General features: G+C 50.0%; 1 protein-coding gene across 4 annotated transcripts in view; it reads left to right on the top strand.

Moving 5' to 3' along the window:
• LOC133354151 (myocyte-specific enhancer factor 2A-like) overlaps positions 1 to 15,225 on the top strand; it is a 58,181-nt gene that overhangs the window by 21,887 nt on the left and 21,069 nt on the right. For all 4 annotated transcript variants that reach the window (XM_061570766.1, XM_061570764.1, XM_061570762.1 and 1 more), the window contains 2 exons: positions 4,394 to 4,669; positions 10,312 to 10,515. In XM_061570766.1, coding sequence (XP_061426750.1) covers positions 4,616 to 4,669; positions 10,312 to 10,515 — 258 coding nt within the window. In that variant the 5' untranslated portion in view covers positions 4,394 to 4,615. The remainder of the gene's footprint in view (positions 1 to 4,393; positions 4,670 to 10,311; positions 10,516 to 15,225) is intronic.

Below are 15,225 nucleotides of genomic sequence, written 5' to 3'. Positions count from 1 at the left end.
TAATTTAATAATACAGGGTTTTTTAAAAGATGGACCCGATTATAAATCGCTAAATCTCTGCAACCACGAACCGCCCATGAATGAAACTCTTACCAATTGAAAGGGCGGGGCATAGAGTTTAAAATGATCACCGCTCGATACCTCTCCCAGCGCACAAACAGCCCCTAGCCTCAGTCATTCGCAAGACACACTGCCTCAACGTTGGATAGGTCGCACGGGACCCCAAGACTTGGCGCTACACTCATGGCCCCCAAGATCCCCAGACATCACACCCTGCGACTTTTTATTGTGGGGATATGTCAAAGACCGTGTTTTTGTGCCACCATTAGCGACTAATCTGGATGACCTCAAAAACAGAATCACGGCAGCGGTGACTTCAGTGGAAGAAGACACTTTGAGAGGCGTTTGGACAAATTCAATTATCGTCGAGATGTTGTCCGTACAGCAGGTGGAGGGCACAATAGAGCATTTATACAACTTTTTTTGTAATTGTAACATGTTGCCATCGTGAAATATACTGCTTTGAAATTGGGTCCATCTAGCCCCTTGTCAATCCATCGCAGAAACGCGAGTAAATCGTGGCTTACGGAGGCCTTCATCCAGCAGTGGATTGACCACGGCCGATGTTGACAATGACATGTTCAGCATTTTTTATGGATCACTTTCTGACTAAACTTGAAAGCGTTAATGCATTAGTACGGTCCGTCTGTGACCTGACGTCACGACACCTCTCCACGATCCGATATGAACCAGCTGTCGGTGTGAAGCTGTGTCGTTCTGAACGTCACCTTGACTCAGTCGCCAATCTGCCCACACTGCCACTACCATCAGCTTCGAGCGGCGTTCTTCATCGCAAGGCCACCGTGGGCTGCTGACGGGTCCTGATGGCCTTTAATGCGGCCCCTGGCTTGCAGGCAGCCAACAATACACAACAGATGTGAAAACACCCCCACATCATCATCATCATTGTGCTGCTGTCAAACCCAGCAATGGCTTTAGATGTGTGACAGCCCTCACACTGACGATGTCTTATCGGCGTAAGTGTCCCCCCCCCCCCTCTCTGAAAATGAGTGAAGAACACTGGACGGTGGCGAGGCGTTAACTACCTCGTCTGGTATGCAGGAGGTCATGGATTCGATCCCGATCCCAACGCCTGTATATTGGGAGTTTGCGTGTCTCTCTCCCCGTGGCAGCGTTGATTTTTATCCGGGTCCTCCGATTTTTTTCCCACTCCACATTAAGAAACACGCGTTTAGAGTATTTGGCTGCTATAAATTTCCACGTGATAAGCCACTTCGTTGAGCTATCATTTGTGGCCAGGTCGCTTCGGAAAACGAGCTATATAGTTCAGTGGGCCATACATGGTAAAATAAAATAAAAAGTTTTAAATAGTGTCCACCAACAAGGTAGCGATACCTTGTTTTTTAAATCCTTTATATTAAGTTCGCTTGCTTGCTTGCGTGCTTGCTTGCTTAGGACCGTGCAAATCTTTCGCTCGTTTTTTAACCCACTTCCCGTGATCCAATCGAGCTGACATTTTCCACACAGACTCGTTGTGTGTGACAATTAATTTTCGTGACATTTTTTTCCCAAAATTTTACACTGTTTAGGGAAAACTAATTAAATATTTAATTACCAATTGCTTAATACTGGCAGACAATCATCTGACCCATAGAGTGCAGCCATCTCAAGCCAGAGGACGAGAGAACTCTAGCCGCCACGCATATAAAGGATTTAGAGTGAAAAACTTAGTTTTTACGGGTTTACTTGTTAAAGATGGGGGCCATACAGACACTCAGAAAGGGGAGGAGGGGGGTGATGACCCGGTCAATGCTAAACAAACTTTAAAACAAATTCCAGACACTTAAACAGAATGAGTAATGATACAGTCTGCGTTTGTCTACAGTGTAATCTGCTCTTGCTCTCGCTCCCCTTTCCTGGACAAATGTGTAATTGTTATCATTATCACCACCACGATGTAAAGGCTGCGATGCCCCATCAATAAGTTGCACAAATGCTCGCGTTCTGTAAAGCCTCCAACTACTGCAGACGGTTCGTATATAAATCAGATGAAGCTTGCAAATGATGAGGACGCCTCCGCATGTCTGTGGGTGTGATCGGTTATGACAACGTATGTTTAATATTGTAGAAAGATTTGAGACATTCGAACAAAATATTTTTTGACTTGGCGAGATGTTAACTCACTCGTCTGGTATGCAGGAGGGCGTGGGTTCGATCCTAACCTCGTTGCATAATTGGAGCGTGCGTATCTTTCGCTGCTATAAAATTCTACGTGATAAGCCCACTTCGTTGAGATGTCATTTGTGGCCAAGTCGCTTCTGAAAAAGAGCTACAGAGGTCAGTGAACATTACCTGGTAAAAAAATGTTTTAAATAGTTTGGCATCGATTTGGTTCTTTCGGTAAAGTCACATAGAGAGATTGTGTTTTATTTAATTTTCTTTCATTTTTTTTACCGAAAGTAATAGTTTGGTAATTCTAGATTTGAAGCTTTCGTGACTGCAAGGATTCATACTCTTAGTTCTTTCGGTAAAGTCACGTAGGTAAAAAAATGAAATTAAAATTAATAAAAATAAAATAATAAAATCACGACGTTTCGGAGGCAACACAAGTCTCCGTCAATCAGGTGGGACCGTCACAGCCAGATTTGATGCAGCAAATCTTGCTGTGACGGTCCCACCCGAAACGTCGTGATTTTATTATTTTATTTTTATTAATGTTAATTTCATTTTTTTTACCTACGTGACTTTACCGAAAGAACCAGAGAGTAATAGTTTGGTAGTTTACATTTAGGTGGGATGCTTGGCCCTCTCCAGTCCTCCTGATGCTACTGGGCTGGATCCACTCCCATGTCTTCCACTCCCTCGAGCACTCCACCCCCCAACCACCCTCCCATCTCCCCATCCTCAGACAGGGCTTAGGAAGGAAGCTCGTGTGAGCAGGGTTGTCCTCGTGTCCTGGATACAACCAGGCCAAGTGACTTCCAGCCCCAGGCCTTGTGGCGCACAGGAAGTGGCACCGCGGCTCGGGTTCAAATGTCAAATGCACAACAGTGCTGCCTTCCTGTTGTTGTTGGGGGCGGGCAGGCGGGAGGGCAGCACTTGCCCCAACAAGTCTGTTAAGGCTATACGGGGTATCTTTGGCTTTGTTATGGGGAGCGGTGGTGCAGTGGTTAGCGCGCTGCGTTACGAACCCGGTACATTTCAGGGCCAACACCGGTGACGAATATTTGAACCAGTGCTGGGGCTCCCCAAGGTCGACTCAGCCTTAAATTAGACAAATGCGGCCGAGCGTGGGGCTGGCCCACGACCCCCCTCGATGGAGAGAGAGAAGCTTCATAGGTGCTGCTCGCTAACAGCACTTGCCGCAAAAAGTATGTTAAGACGATAGGGGGATCTTCTGTTTTGAAGGGAAGTGATGTACGTACGCAAAGAGTGCTCACACGTGGCAAATGAGAATTATGAAATTGAGTGCGTAGGGCACTTTGTTTTGCCCTTGTAGTGAGCACGATGGGTCTTGTTTTGAGATTTCGCTTAAACTAAAGTTCAAGTCACCTTTGGAGTTTTGGGTCAAAGATCACGACTCGGTTGTTTACAATTCTAATTGGTAAAATGTACTCAACTTGCATGAATTATATTTTTTTACGCATTAATTTTAGTTATTGTGGTCCTGAATGCATTATTAATGTGTGTATGTTGAACTTGTTTTGCACCGTACGTAGTCAACCGTGTTAATCGGAGTTGCGGGAAAAGCACAACAAACTAAACCCAAAACGCAGTTCTAAAGAAATGAGTTTTACATCGAGTACATCCCTGTATGCACGTAAACAAACATCTGGAGCGAGATATGTTTCTAAACAAGAGTGCTTTAAAATATCTATCCATCTTATTGATCTTGCGAAACAATTTTTTTTATGAAATTAACATCAGTAAATAAAAATGTAAAACAGGGGTTCTAGTAAAACGTAGTGCGCGTTTCGTTGTGCGTTCGTTCGTAAATTGGCCGTGTCCTTGTTTTCCTTATAACGGGCGCCGCGATGTTAACTACCTCGTCTGGTTTACAGGAGGTCGTGGGCACGATCCCGACCCTGACGACGCCTGCTGTATATTTGAAGTTTGCGCATCTCTCTGCCCGTGTTCGCGTCGATTTTTCTCAGGAATCTCCGGTTTTCCCTCCCAAATTTAGAATCAACATCACGCGTTTAGAGAATGTGGCCGCTGTAAAGTTTCACGTGATAAGCCACATGGTTGAGCTATAATTTGTCGCTTCTGTGGGCCTTACCTGGTAAAATAAAAAAAATAGTTTCGTTTATAATGAGACGCGGCTGAACAGTTCCTGTGTGCTCGTCGGATTGGTGGTGATGTCGTTACACAGAACCTTGAGGGCGAGGAGGAAGAGTGACAACACCGCCGCAGAGACAGAGAGAGAGCAATAGATACCAACACGAGCGGGAGAAGAAAATTGGAGCGTGCAAGCGAGAAGTTGGGGTGGGTGAGTGGGGGGGTCCGGTGGGTTGGGTTGGGGGTGCCGGGGGAGGGTGCAGGAGGGAGGAAGAGTTTGAGGCCGCCCTGGTGGAACATCTGAGTGAGCGAGACGATGGGGCGTAAGAAGATCCAAATCATGCGAATAGTGGACGAGAGGAACAGACAGGTACGTTTCACACACACGCACACACACACACGCACGCACGCGCGCGCACGTGTACATACGGCAATTGTTACAAAGACAAAGATCCCACCCCCCCCGGATAGCCTCAACAGACTGTTGTGGCAAGTGCTGTTGGCGAGCACCTACGAAGGCCGACGCGGCACACGAGTGGGTGGCCAGCACCACGCCCCCGGCCGCCTTTGTCTCCCCAATGGCGGTGTTGACACACCGCACCAGGTACTCGTTTGAGGCCGAGTCGACCTTGGGGAGGCCCAGGACCGATACAGATAAGCGTCACTCAGGTCGCCGGGCTCGTAGCGCAGCGCACTGCCGCTCCCCACGTGACGCACGGCGATTGTTACGCCCGCGCGTTCACCGGCAAGTTCTCCGTAGCCAATTCACACGCACGCGCACGCACGCGCGCGCTTCGTGGGGAGGTAGTTACCGTGTTCTCTGAACGATACGATGCACTTCATCCACCGACACCCGCTCTGTAATTTAACGTTGGGGGTTGTGCGTGTTTGTAGCGCTGGTAGTTGCGTGGTGTGCCCGTGATGCTGCCCACCGCCTGGCCCTGCCGGCCTTGCAAGGTGCCATTCGCTAACAGCACTTGCCCCAACAGTCTGTTGAGGATTATACGGGGGATCTTTGTCTTTGTGTGAGACCAGATTTGCAAAAAAACTTTATTGCCACCTTGGTACAAGTTTGCAGTGCGTCTTTTTCGGCGCGTCTTATAATCCGGACAATACGGTGATATGCGTGTACAAAGAGGATAACACAGACACACTGATCGTGTCTTTGTGGAGAAATGGCACAAACGATTTAAAATAATCCTTGATAATTGATTGTTAAACAAACTTTTTGTTTTACCCAAGTATATCCCAGTTGTACTTTCGGCGTCGAGTAATGAATGAAGAATTCCCACTTGGAACTTCCGCAGCGAGCAGTGGATCACCCTGTGTGAGAGAACAGCCCTGCAGCGTGATACTACAGCTAGGGTCCATTCATTTAGTACGTACGCATGGAGGGAGGAGGGGGGGGGTTAACCCAAATGCGTACGGTTGCGTATGGGGGGGGGGGGTCTACTGACATTGTACGCATAGGAAACGGGGGGGGGGGAGGTGAAGCCTCGATAATAATTTGTCTACATTGACCTTCAAATGAGCCACAGTTCAGTTTCTTCAGCTGTCAGACAAGTCCTGCCGGGAGAAGTGGGACTGTGGGCGAGGTTGTCACTCGTGTGTCACCGTGCCCCTGACTGCAGCTATCACGCAGCTCAGCAGTGAGTTTGACACGGTCTGGCGACCTGCCCCATGGATGATGATCCCACGTCCTGCCATCTGGCTCAAGGTTTTAGCTGCCGACATCAGTACTAACACTGCTCTGCACATTGGGCTACTGTCACAGCAGATGTTCAGTCGACGCACTTTATATAGAGACTCCTTCACCGAGTTTTACTTGTGTTTTAATATCACAATAGACGTGTTTTTGAATAACCAGTCAGGATTGGATAACACGGTCAAGTATAACTGTTTGTACAAAGCTGTGTGTAAAGCTCGGCCTGGCGTTTGAACCTCGTGGACACTTAGGCAAACTTGTTAAAGGTACGCAACTTAATATTTTAATGCAGCCGGCGGTGGACTATCTGTTTGCTTAAACACGTTAATAGTATTAATCCTTGATCCTTTCTACGTGGATTAAATATCGGCCGTTTTATAGGATTCGGGGGGGGGGGGTGTAAAAAGTACGCGTGCGTACAGGGAGGGGGGGAGGGGTCAAGTTTTGACAGAGTTTTGCGTACCTACTAAATGGATGGCCCCCTAGTGCACTCCCGTAGCGAGCAGTGCATCACCCTGTGTTAGAGGACACCCCTGCAGCGTGATACTACTACAGCTACTTCTGAACAGGGACGTGCGGTCAGGGGAGGCAGGGGAGGCACAGCCTCACCTGCCAAACTCCAATTAAAATAGCTGTTACGAAAAGTAAAAAATTATCAACGAAAAATAGAATTTTTTCCACTGATCTGTGTTATAAATGTCATTTCTGTACGATTCCAATAATTTTTATAGTCAAAATCGCCAAATTTGCGCAGCTCCGCTGCAAATACAGGGAGAGACGAGAGGTGAGGCAGCGACGAGCTCAGCCTCCCCTCTGATTGCGCAACACCTCAGTAACTGGATGGAGCGCGGGCAGTCAGCGCGTGCCTGTTACTATCTCAGTATGCCACCAATGTAATGTTTGTAGACCCCTTCATTTCATCTCCTCGCCTTCCATACTCCAGCTAACTTATTTCACGTATGTGTATAAAGATATTTAGGCTCGCTGGTCTCGTCATGAAACTGCAATGAAAAAGCACCAGGGGAGGCAGCTATCACATCTGCCTCACTGAGGGGGACGTGTCTAACACGCCCCCCTCAGTGAGGACACGCCCCCTCAGTGAAGATACGCCCCCCTCAGTGAGGACACGCCCCTCAGTGTGTGAATCTGGCTCTGGCACGAGCCAGTGCCTCCCCAGCCATTGACTTTACCGCACGTCACTTCAGTCGCCCACCTTATCCACACTCGGGGCACTGCGCCTATATGCCCTACAAAGCCCGTTCGTCGCATGCCGGACGGACTAAAAATGCTCAATCTCGGAGCTTAAATAACAAATTTAAGTGACAAAAAAAATGTCCCCTCTAAATTACATAATAAATAACAATGCCGTTAAGTATCCAGGAAAGCCTCACTGAAGCCAAAACACACATTTTTGTTGTTGCTTACAGGAGGGTGTCCTCCATTGGGGGGATGTTTGGCCAAATCAAATACCGGAGTGGTAGCGAGTGCCGGCGTGAAGAGCGTGGCCGAGTAACGCTGCAGTGGATAGAGCACGGCGCTATGAACTCGGCGGCCCGAGCGAGTGTCAGTTTGATTCACTGAGATCTCGGCCCGCGTTCTGTATAATCTCTCCCTCTCCGCACAGCCCGCAACGATGGATTGGACTTGGGGGGGGGGCCTTCTCCCTCCCTGAAATTTCGTGCACCATGGCCCGTGCCAACGCCGCCACAGCCTCGGTCTCCCCTGTCCAGCACTATTTCACCCTCCCACAGCACCCACCCACCCACCACCACCCCCTCTTCTCTTAACTCCATTCCCGGCATCGCTCAGGCAGCCTCGCTCCCGCGAGATGTACAGTGGCGCCTCTTGCCATGTTTACGGCCCCGTTGCTGCCCGCGACTCTCTCCCGTCGGTTTCGATGCGAATTCGTTGGACGTCGGCCAGTCCAGGTCGCTGTCGCGCACGAGACCCATTGTGGTCTCTTGACGTCTCACGTGGTCAAATAAATAAGTTGTTGAACTTGAACATTCACTGCTTGGATGAAAGCTTCGCCCAGACCGCTGTCACCACCCCTCGATATTGATATCCCCGCTAAGATGCAATCCCACCAAGTGCCGACACTTGAACCGATCTGATGATTATAATAATGATAATAATTGATGGTTCAAAACAATGTATTCTTATCATTTATAACTTGTGACGGTGATACCGGTTTGTCAGATGTCATTGGTTGTGCCGTCTTCTTGTTAGCCACGAATGTTGTTTTGTTTAACCAGCTGAGACCTCGGGAGACCAGGCTGAGTCTCGTTTACAAGAGCGACCAGGGTCACCCAGATGACAAAATCCAAACATAAATGAAGTTGGTAGAGCAATGAAGCCAAGATAAAGCAAAGCTACGAAATTCACGATGAGAGAAATCAACAATAATTGCCGCTCTTGTCAATTGCATTACCATCTATCACTAAGTTGTAAGCGATGATAACTGTAGTCACTATGATCATCAATAGCATCGCTATTAGCAGCATCTGAGACGGCTTCATCATTGTATATGTGTAGAACTTCACAACAGGTTCTTACCATTGCCGTCATCATCATCATCATCAGTTGCGTCTTCATCGTTATCGCCATCTGTAACTTTTCCGTTATCGTTGGCACCAACACCACTATCATTGCCAGAATTTGCAGCTCCCTCGATATCATCAGCTGCAGCAGCAGCATCATTATCAATATCATGAGGTGCATAAGAACTCATCAACAACAGCCGTTGAAGATTTATCAACATAATCGCTCGTTTTCACATCATCGTAAATGTTAGCATCATGATCAACAACAGCAGCAGCAGCATCAGCTGCAACTTCATCATCAGCTTCAATTACAGTGTATCAGCAGAACTCATCTTTTGACTGGCAAGTCATAGAAGCCTGTGGTTGGGCGGTGTTGTGGCAACACTTGTGCCTTACAGCACGAATTTGCCTGACTCGATTTCATATCCGTGTGGAGGTTGTTCTGCATGAGTTTCCTCCGGGATCCTCCGGTTTCCTCCCACAGCTAAAACATTTTTTTAAAAAACCCCACAAAAATCGAACTGGCATTGGCCAAACATTGGCCAAACATCCTCAACGCAAAAAAAAAGTTAAAAATATCCTGCAAATGTTTCTAATGGGACGACGCACAGCAGCAACATCGCCCCCGAGTACAAAACACTCGGCAGGACCCTTCTGGAAAAAAAAAGAGAGAGGCCGGAGATGCAGTGAAACTTTCCGGGGTAAACAAGCAGAAGAGTAATAATCATAACAAATAATAATAATCAGCAGCAGCAACAAATGACAATCCATCTCGACGAGGGCCCAGAACGGGCAGGCGATGCGTCTCTTCGCGGCTCCGGTGTCGTCTGCGAGAGGAGCCGTGCACAGATTCTTCTTTTGCATGCCTCCTAATGTAGATTCAGATCAACAACTTCAATTTCACGTCACTTCGTGCACGGCTGATGATGGTGGCGGTGATGATTCAAGCTGCAATGCTGCCCATGCATTGGGGAGGGGAGGGGTTGTGCCCCCCACAAATTGGTCGTCATCGATCCGACTAAGCTGCTAATTACAGGCACGGAATTAATTGAACGAATGAACGTGCAGCCGCAGCTGCAGCAGCATTCCATTCTCTCTCCACTGCTGTACCGCGGATCGGCACAAAATAAATAAAGGAGTGAATCGAACCACACACTCATACACGTGTAGTGACTGACTCTCAGAGACACTAAGAGTAGGAGGCACTGTTTATTAACGGCCTTAACAGTTCACACTTTAATAACTACGGTTCCCAGTCAGGGCAGCTGGCAGACTGCCTGACTGACGACGCCGAGATGGTGAAGACTCCAGCAGCAGCACAACGGGGATCCCCCTACTCCACACGACAGCCCCGAGCTCCCCTCCCGGGGCCTCTTTTATACCGTCAGCGTGGCCTGGCCCCGCCCCTGGCCACGCCCCCCTTCTGGAACCTACTCGGGGGTTCTCGATGTGACCCTTCCGTGACCTTTCCCCTACATCCCTCTCACGTGGCCTGCTGACAGTCAGGGCTGCTGTAGCTGCAGATCCCCTTCCCTGCCAGCAGCCAGCGCTATGCTGCTACGTGACCGATTCTATGTCACTACACACCTACAAAGACAAATATCCCCCACATAGCCAATACAGGTTGTTGGGGCAAATGCTGTTAGCGAGCACCTATGAAGGCCAACACGGTGCACAAGGGGATAGCGATGGCCAGCACCGCCTTTGGCACAGGCCGCAGCCGCCCATTCTCTCTCCGCTGCTGCTGTTGCTGCTGCGCCGCAGGTGACGTTCACGAAGCGCAAGTTCGGGCTGATGAAGAAGGCGTACGAGCTGAGCGTGCTGTGCGACTGCGAGATCGCGCTCATCATCTTCAACAGCTCGAGCAAGCTCTTCCAGTACGCGAGCACCGACATGGACAAGGTGCTGCTCAAGTACACCGAGTACAGCGAGCCGCACGAGAGCCGCACCAATTCCGACATCGTGGAGGTACGTGGCGGTCTGCCCGCCCGGTCCCACCCGGCCGACCCTGCCCGGCCGTCGAATTCTAAATGTTGTCGATTTTACTCTCCAACACACCGGCGTGCTGAACTGGTAACTAATTGGCATGTTTCACCAATTCGTTACTAATTGGCTGTGTCCGGTGGTAGCGAGTTTAAGGATACATTTATATTTATGTAGCTAACCAAAAAAAACTCTATTATGTGTGCGGGTTGTGTTTGTGGTGTTGGTCCGCTGATACAGCGAGCCGCACGAGGGCTCCATGGTGGCTAGGAGATGTTAACTACCTCGCCTGGCATACAGGGGGTTGTGGGTTCCATCCTGACGCCTGATGTATATTTGGAGTTTGCATATTTCTCTATCCCCGTGGTCGCGTGGATTTTTCTTCGGGTCCACTGGTTTTTCCTTCCACATTTAGAAACATGCGCTTCGAGTATTTGGCTGCGCTAAATGTCCACGTGATAAGCCACTTTGTTGAGCTACCGCTTGTGGCCAGGTCGCTTCTGACAAAGAGCTGCATGATTTAGCGGGCCTTACGTGGTAAAATAAAAATAACAGCGGAGTAATGGTGATCGAGACTGGAGGGGGTTACACGTGGCTAGTAGCCTCCCACAGCCACAGGCATCCTGGATGTGGTGTGCTGGGTGGGGAAATATTTTAACCGATCAGAATTACGTGTGCCGTGCCGTTTTAATGTTTTCGCTTAGATCGATAACCGGTTTATCGATTATCATTTATCAACCCGAGAGTGTGTGTGTGGGGGGGGGGGGGGGGCAGCAGTGTAGTGGTTAGCGCACACTGTGCTACGAACCTGGCCCGCCGAGTTCGATGTCCGTTCACCACCAATAATGGCCACGAATATTTGAACCGGTTCTTGGCCCTTCTCATCTGTTGACTCAGTCTTCCATTGAGCACCTGGCGCTGTGTCAAGAAAAATCGTCGGCACCTGCGGAGTCAAAGGTGGTGGTGGCCACCCATCCCCGTGTGCACTCTGTTGGGCCTTCATAGGTGTTCCCTAACAGCACTTGCCCCAACAGCCTGTACAAGCTATAAGGATGGGGGATATTTGCCTTTGTGCATGCATGTGCATGCGTGTGTAGTTCGATTCCTGCTCACGGGCCAACACCCAGTGATGATTATCTGAACCGGTTATGGGCGTCACCTAGGTGGACTCAGCCTCAAATGAGTACCTAGTGCGGTGTGTAAATATCGCAACTTGGGAAATAATTTCGGCCGGGCGTGGTGCTGGCCATCCGCCCGCTCGTGTTCCGTGCCGGCCTTCATAGGTGCTACTTGCTAAGAGCACTTGCCCCAACGGTCTGGTTAAGGCTATTCGGAGGATCTTTATCTTTTTGTTATCTTATGTGTGTGCACGCGTGTACATGTATGTGTGTCAGAGGGCATATATAGACAGCGCCACACAAAATGGGGGGGGGGGGGAAGTGGGGGGGCAAATGGGCCAATTTTCCGCCCCAGGATCATCCTGGGGGGTGGGCCCTTCATATATGCGTGTATGAATATATGTACGTTGAACTTCTTTCGCACCGTACGTAGCCAACCGTGCTGATCGGAGGTGCGGGGGAGGGGAAGGACAACAACGTGTGTGGATATTGTATATGTTTGTGGCAGTTTGTGCGCATATACATATGTGTGTGTGTGTGAGCATGCGTGCGTGTGTGGGGAGCGGTGGTGCAGCGGTTAGCGCACTGCGCTGTGAACCCGGCGTCCCCAGTTCGATTCCCGCTGACGGCCAACACCGGTGACGTATTAGCTGAACTGGTCATGGGCCTCCCCTAGGTTGGCTCAGCCTCAAATGAGTACCTGGTGCGATGTGTAACGTACCGGCCTTCATAGGTGCTCGGTTACAGCACTTTCCCCAACTGTCTATATGGGGTATCTGTATTTTTTTATCTTTGTGTGAGTTGTGTGTAGTGTAATGGAAATTGTATACTTTTGTGCCAGTCTGTGCGTTTATACATATGTCTACATACGTATATATGTGTGTGTGTGTATGTGTGTGTGTGCATGCGTGCGTGCGTGTGTGAGTTGTGTGTAGTTGGAATGTCCCTGCCAGGTTGTTCCCACAGCTGTCGGGAAAACGAGCCCCTTATTAGGAACGTGCTTGGCACACACACACACATGCACGCTCGCTCGCTCGCCCACGCGCACACATAACACTCATACGCACGTGCGTGCAGACACATTCACAATCAGAATCTTTATTTAGACTGCAGGAGAAATCCGATGAGCTGTGAAGCTCTCTTTTTTTCATCACAGATGTCTAGTTTGGGCGGGTCAGAACGTTACAACAACAAACAATACCAAAACCACGATAGGAATGCAAAGTTTATGGAAAAAAGGTAAGCAAGTCACTAAAAATAAATATAAATCAAAGTACAGTATGTACACGTCAGCTTTCGCGACCAATATCATCCATAATATCGTTTTTTTTTGGTTCGATCGCGTACATGTAAATGTGTCATTAAAGCCGCCACCGAGATTGTAAATATTGTGGATGTTGTGCTGTACTAGTGTAGTGGATTCACTGAGAGACACACACTAACTCAGGAGGCAACACATTTATTCTATGGACGACAACGGCATAACGACATAAACTGGGTCAGGACAGTCGTCACACTGCCTGACCCACTATGGCGAGCACGAAGACCGAAGACCCAGGAGAAGACGCAGCACTGGGTACTCCATTCCAGCAGACAGCCCTGACCCAGCCTCGGGACCTCCCTTCTATGCCCCTCAGCGTGGCCTGGCTCCGCCCTCGGCCATGCCCCCTTCTAGAACCTACCAGAAGGTTCTGGGCCATACCCCACGTGTCCCTTCTGTCACCTTTGGCCCACATCCTTACCCTGGCCTATCACATGCCCTTGCCAGCCATCCGGACTGCTACATTCTCAGATGCCCCGCTCTGCCAGCCACCAGCACTACGTCCCCTAGGGACCTGTTCCATGACATTGCATGCCCTTACTGGGAGAGAGTGCTACTACACTCCCAGTTCCCCTCTCTATCAGTAACTGGCGCTAGGCGCCGTAGTGACCCATTCTACGTCACTACATCACCCCCCCCCCCCCCTTATAAAACTCAACCGTTCCGGCTGACCTCCATACCTCAAATAACAGGATGATCTACCTCCAACAACAAATGGCAATAATAACGATAAAAACAATAACAACCGTCGTCGAAAAGCATACGTACACTTACAGAATAAGATTTTAAAAACAATTACAAAAATTTCGGCGAACATACAATAACCAACCCAACCCCCAGACAATGTACACCACCCAATACCCATCAGTGTGTCAACAACCCACGAGCACAGGAAGGACCCAGTCCAACCGGTAACACAATCTGACTCGTATATGCGACCCCCGACAGACGGCATTGGGATAAATAGGACGTTGGAGGTGGTTTATTTAAAATAGACGGATTTCAAACGGGTCCTCATCGCCGGACCCCTAGGTGGGGCAGGAACGGTTCCCCCGGGGATCCCGGGGAAGACTTGAAGATGGCCCAATGGGCGCAGCCCCTCCAGGGAAGAAGGAAAAGCAGGAGGAGAAGGAATGGATGCTGGCCACTCCGCTCTCCTCGGCTGGCTTCCGGTCGGTTCAACCGGTGGTTTCATGGGTGTTACGTGCCAGAATCCTGTGGACTCTGAGGAGCGGAGGTCGGTAGGGTTGAAGATGACACCATCGTGGAGAATTTCCCCTGGTCGGCGTGGCATCCCCTAGAGATGTGACCCGGCAGGCCGCAATTAAAACAGACGTCGGGAGCACTCCTTGGACGAAGAAGAGTCCCACCCCATTGTTCTCGCTCCCCTCACCGATCTGCATCGCCTTTCCCGCGAGAATCAACGTTGACCGATGCACAGACCTGGGAGGACTCTGTGCCTTCAGGCACCTCCGTATTCCCCGAAAGTCCTCTGGAAGCAGCCAGCCCAACTCGCCGCCACAAGTTAAAGTGTGCTTGAATGCATTGCGCAACCTTGAGTAAAGATAAGTCGTCCTCTTCCGTGGCGGGCATGAAAACATTCAATTCTTGGGCCAGGGTCAACATGCGCTCCAGCACCAAAGAGTCCAACCCTGCTTTCTCCGTCTTGGGGTAGGCGGCTTGCACCAGCGAAATCAACGCACTGCGGAAGGCAAGGGGCGAGGGAGCGTCTTCGCGTAGCTATACTTTTGCCGCTCATTGGATGGCGGGTCAAAGATAGCCGCCATCTGGGCGAAGGCGTGTGGCAGCGTCGCTCTGTCTTTCGGCGGGATGGCGTAAAATGCCGCCAAGGCGTCGTCGACCAAGGTGGTCGGGAGCGCCTGTAGCACCTCCACATCGGTCCATCCAGCCAGTTCGCAGGTGGTGGTAAAATGCCGCTGAAATGCCGCCCAATCACCCCCTGCGGCAGTAAATTTTCTCACAAACGATAGCCGCTTCTTAAGGGATGGCACTTCCCTGCGCGAGTTTTGTGGGAGATCCAATTTGGCGGGAGTCGTTCCGTGCCCAGCCAGCAAGATGGCGGCCGCCTGCGCGGGCTGGAGCTACCCCGTTTCCCACGCTCAGTAGTCAACAGCGGCGGGGCTGTCCGAACGTGGCTCTTGCACTCCGGCGTCTTCCTCCGGGTCCTCCATGTCCAACTCTGCAACCAACGCTGCTGCGGACAACAGGTCCGCGAGGCGGGCGCTGCGCATCCGG

This window comes from Lethenteron reissneri, chromosome 46, assembly GCF_015708825.2.
Source record: "Lethenteron reissneri isolate LAM-NWPU_2019-01 chromosome 46, ASM1570882v1, whole genome shotgun sequence".
In the NCBI taxonomy this organism is placed as follows: Eukaryota; Metazoa; Chordata; class Hyperoartia; order Petromyzontiformes; family Petromyzontidae; genus Lethenteron; species Lethenteron reissneri.
Note: the sequence above shows the minus strand (reverse complement) of the source record. Positions and strands in the feature narration are given on the sequence as shown.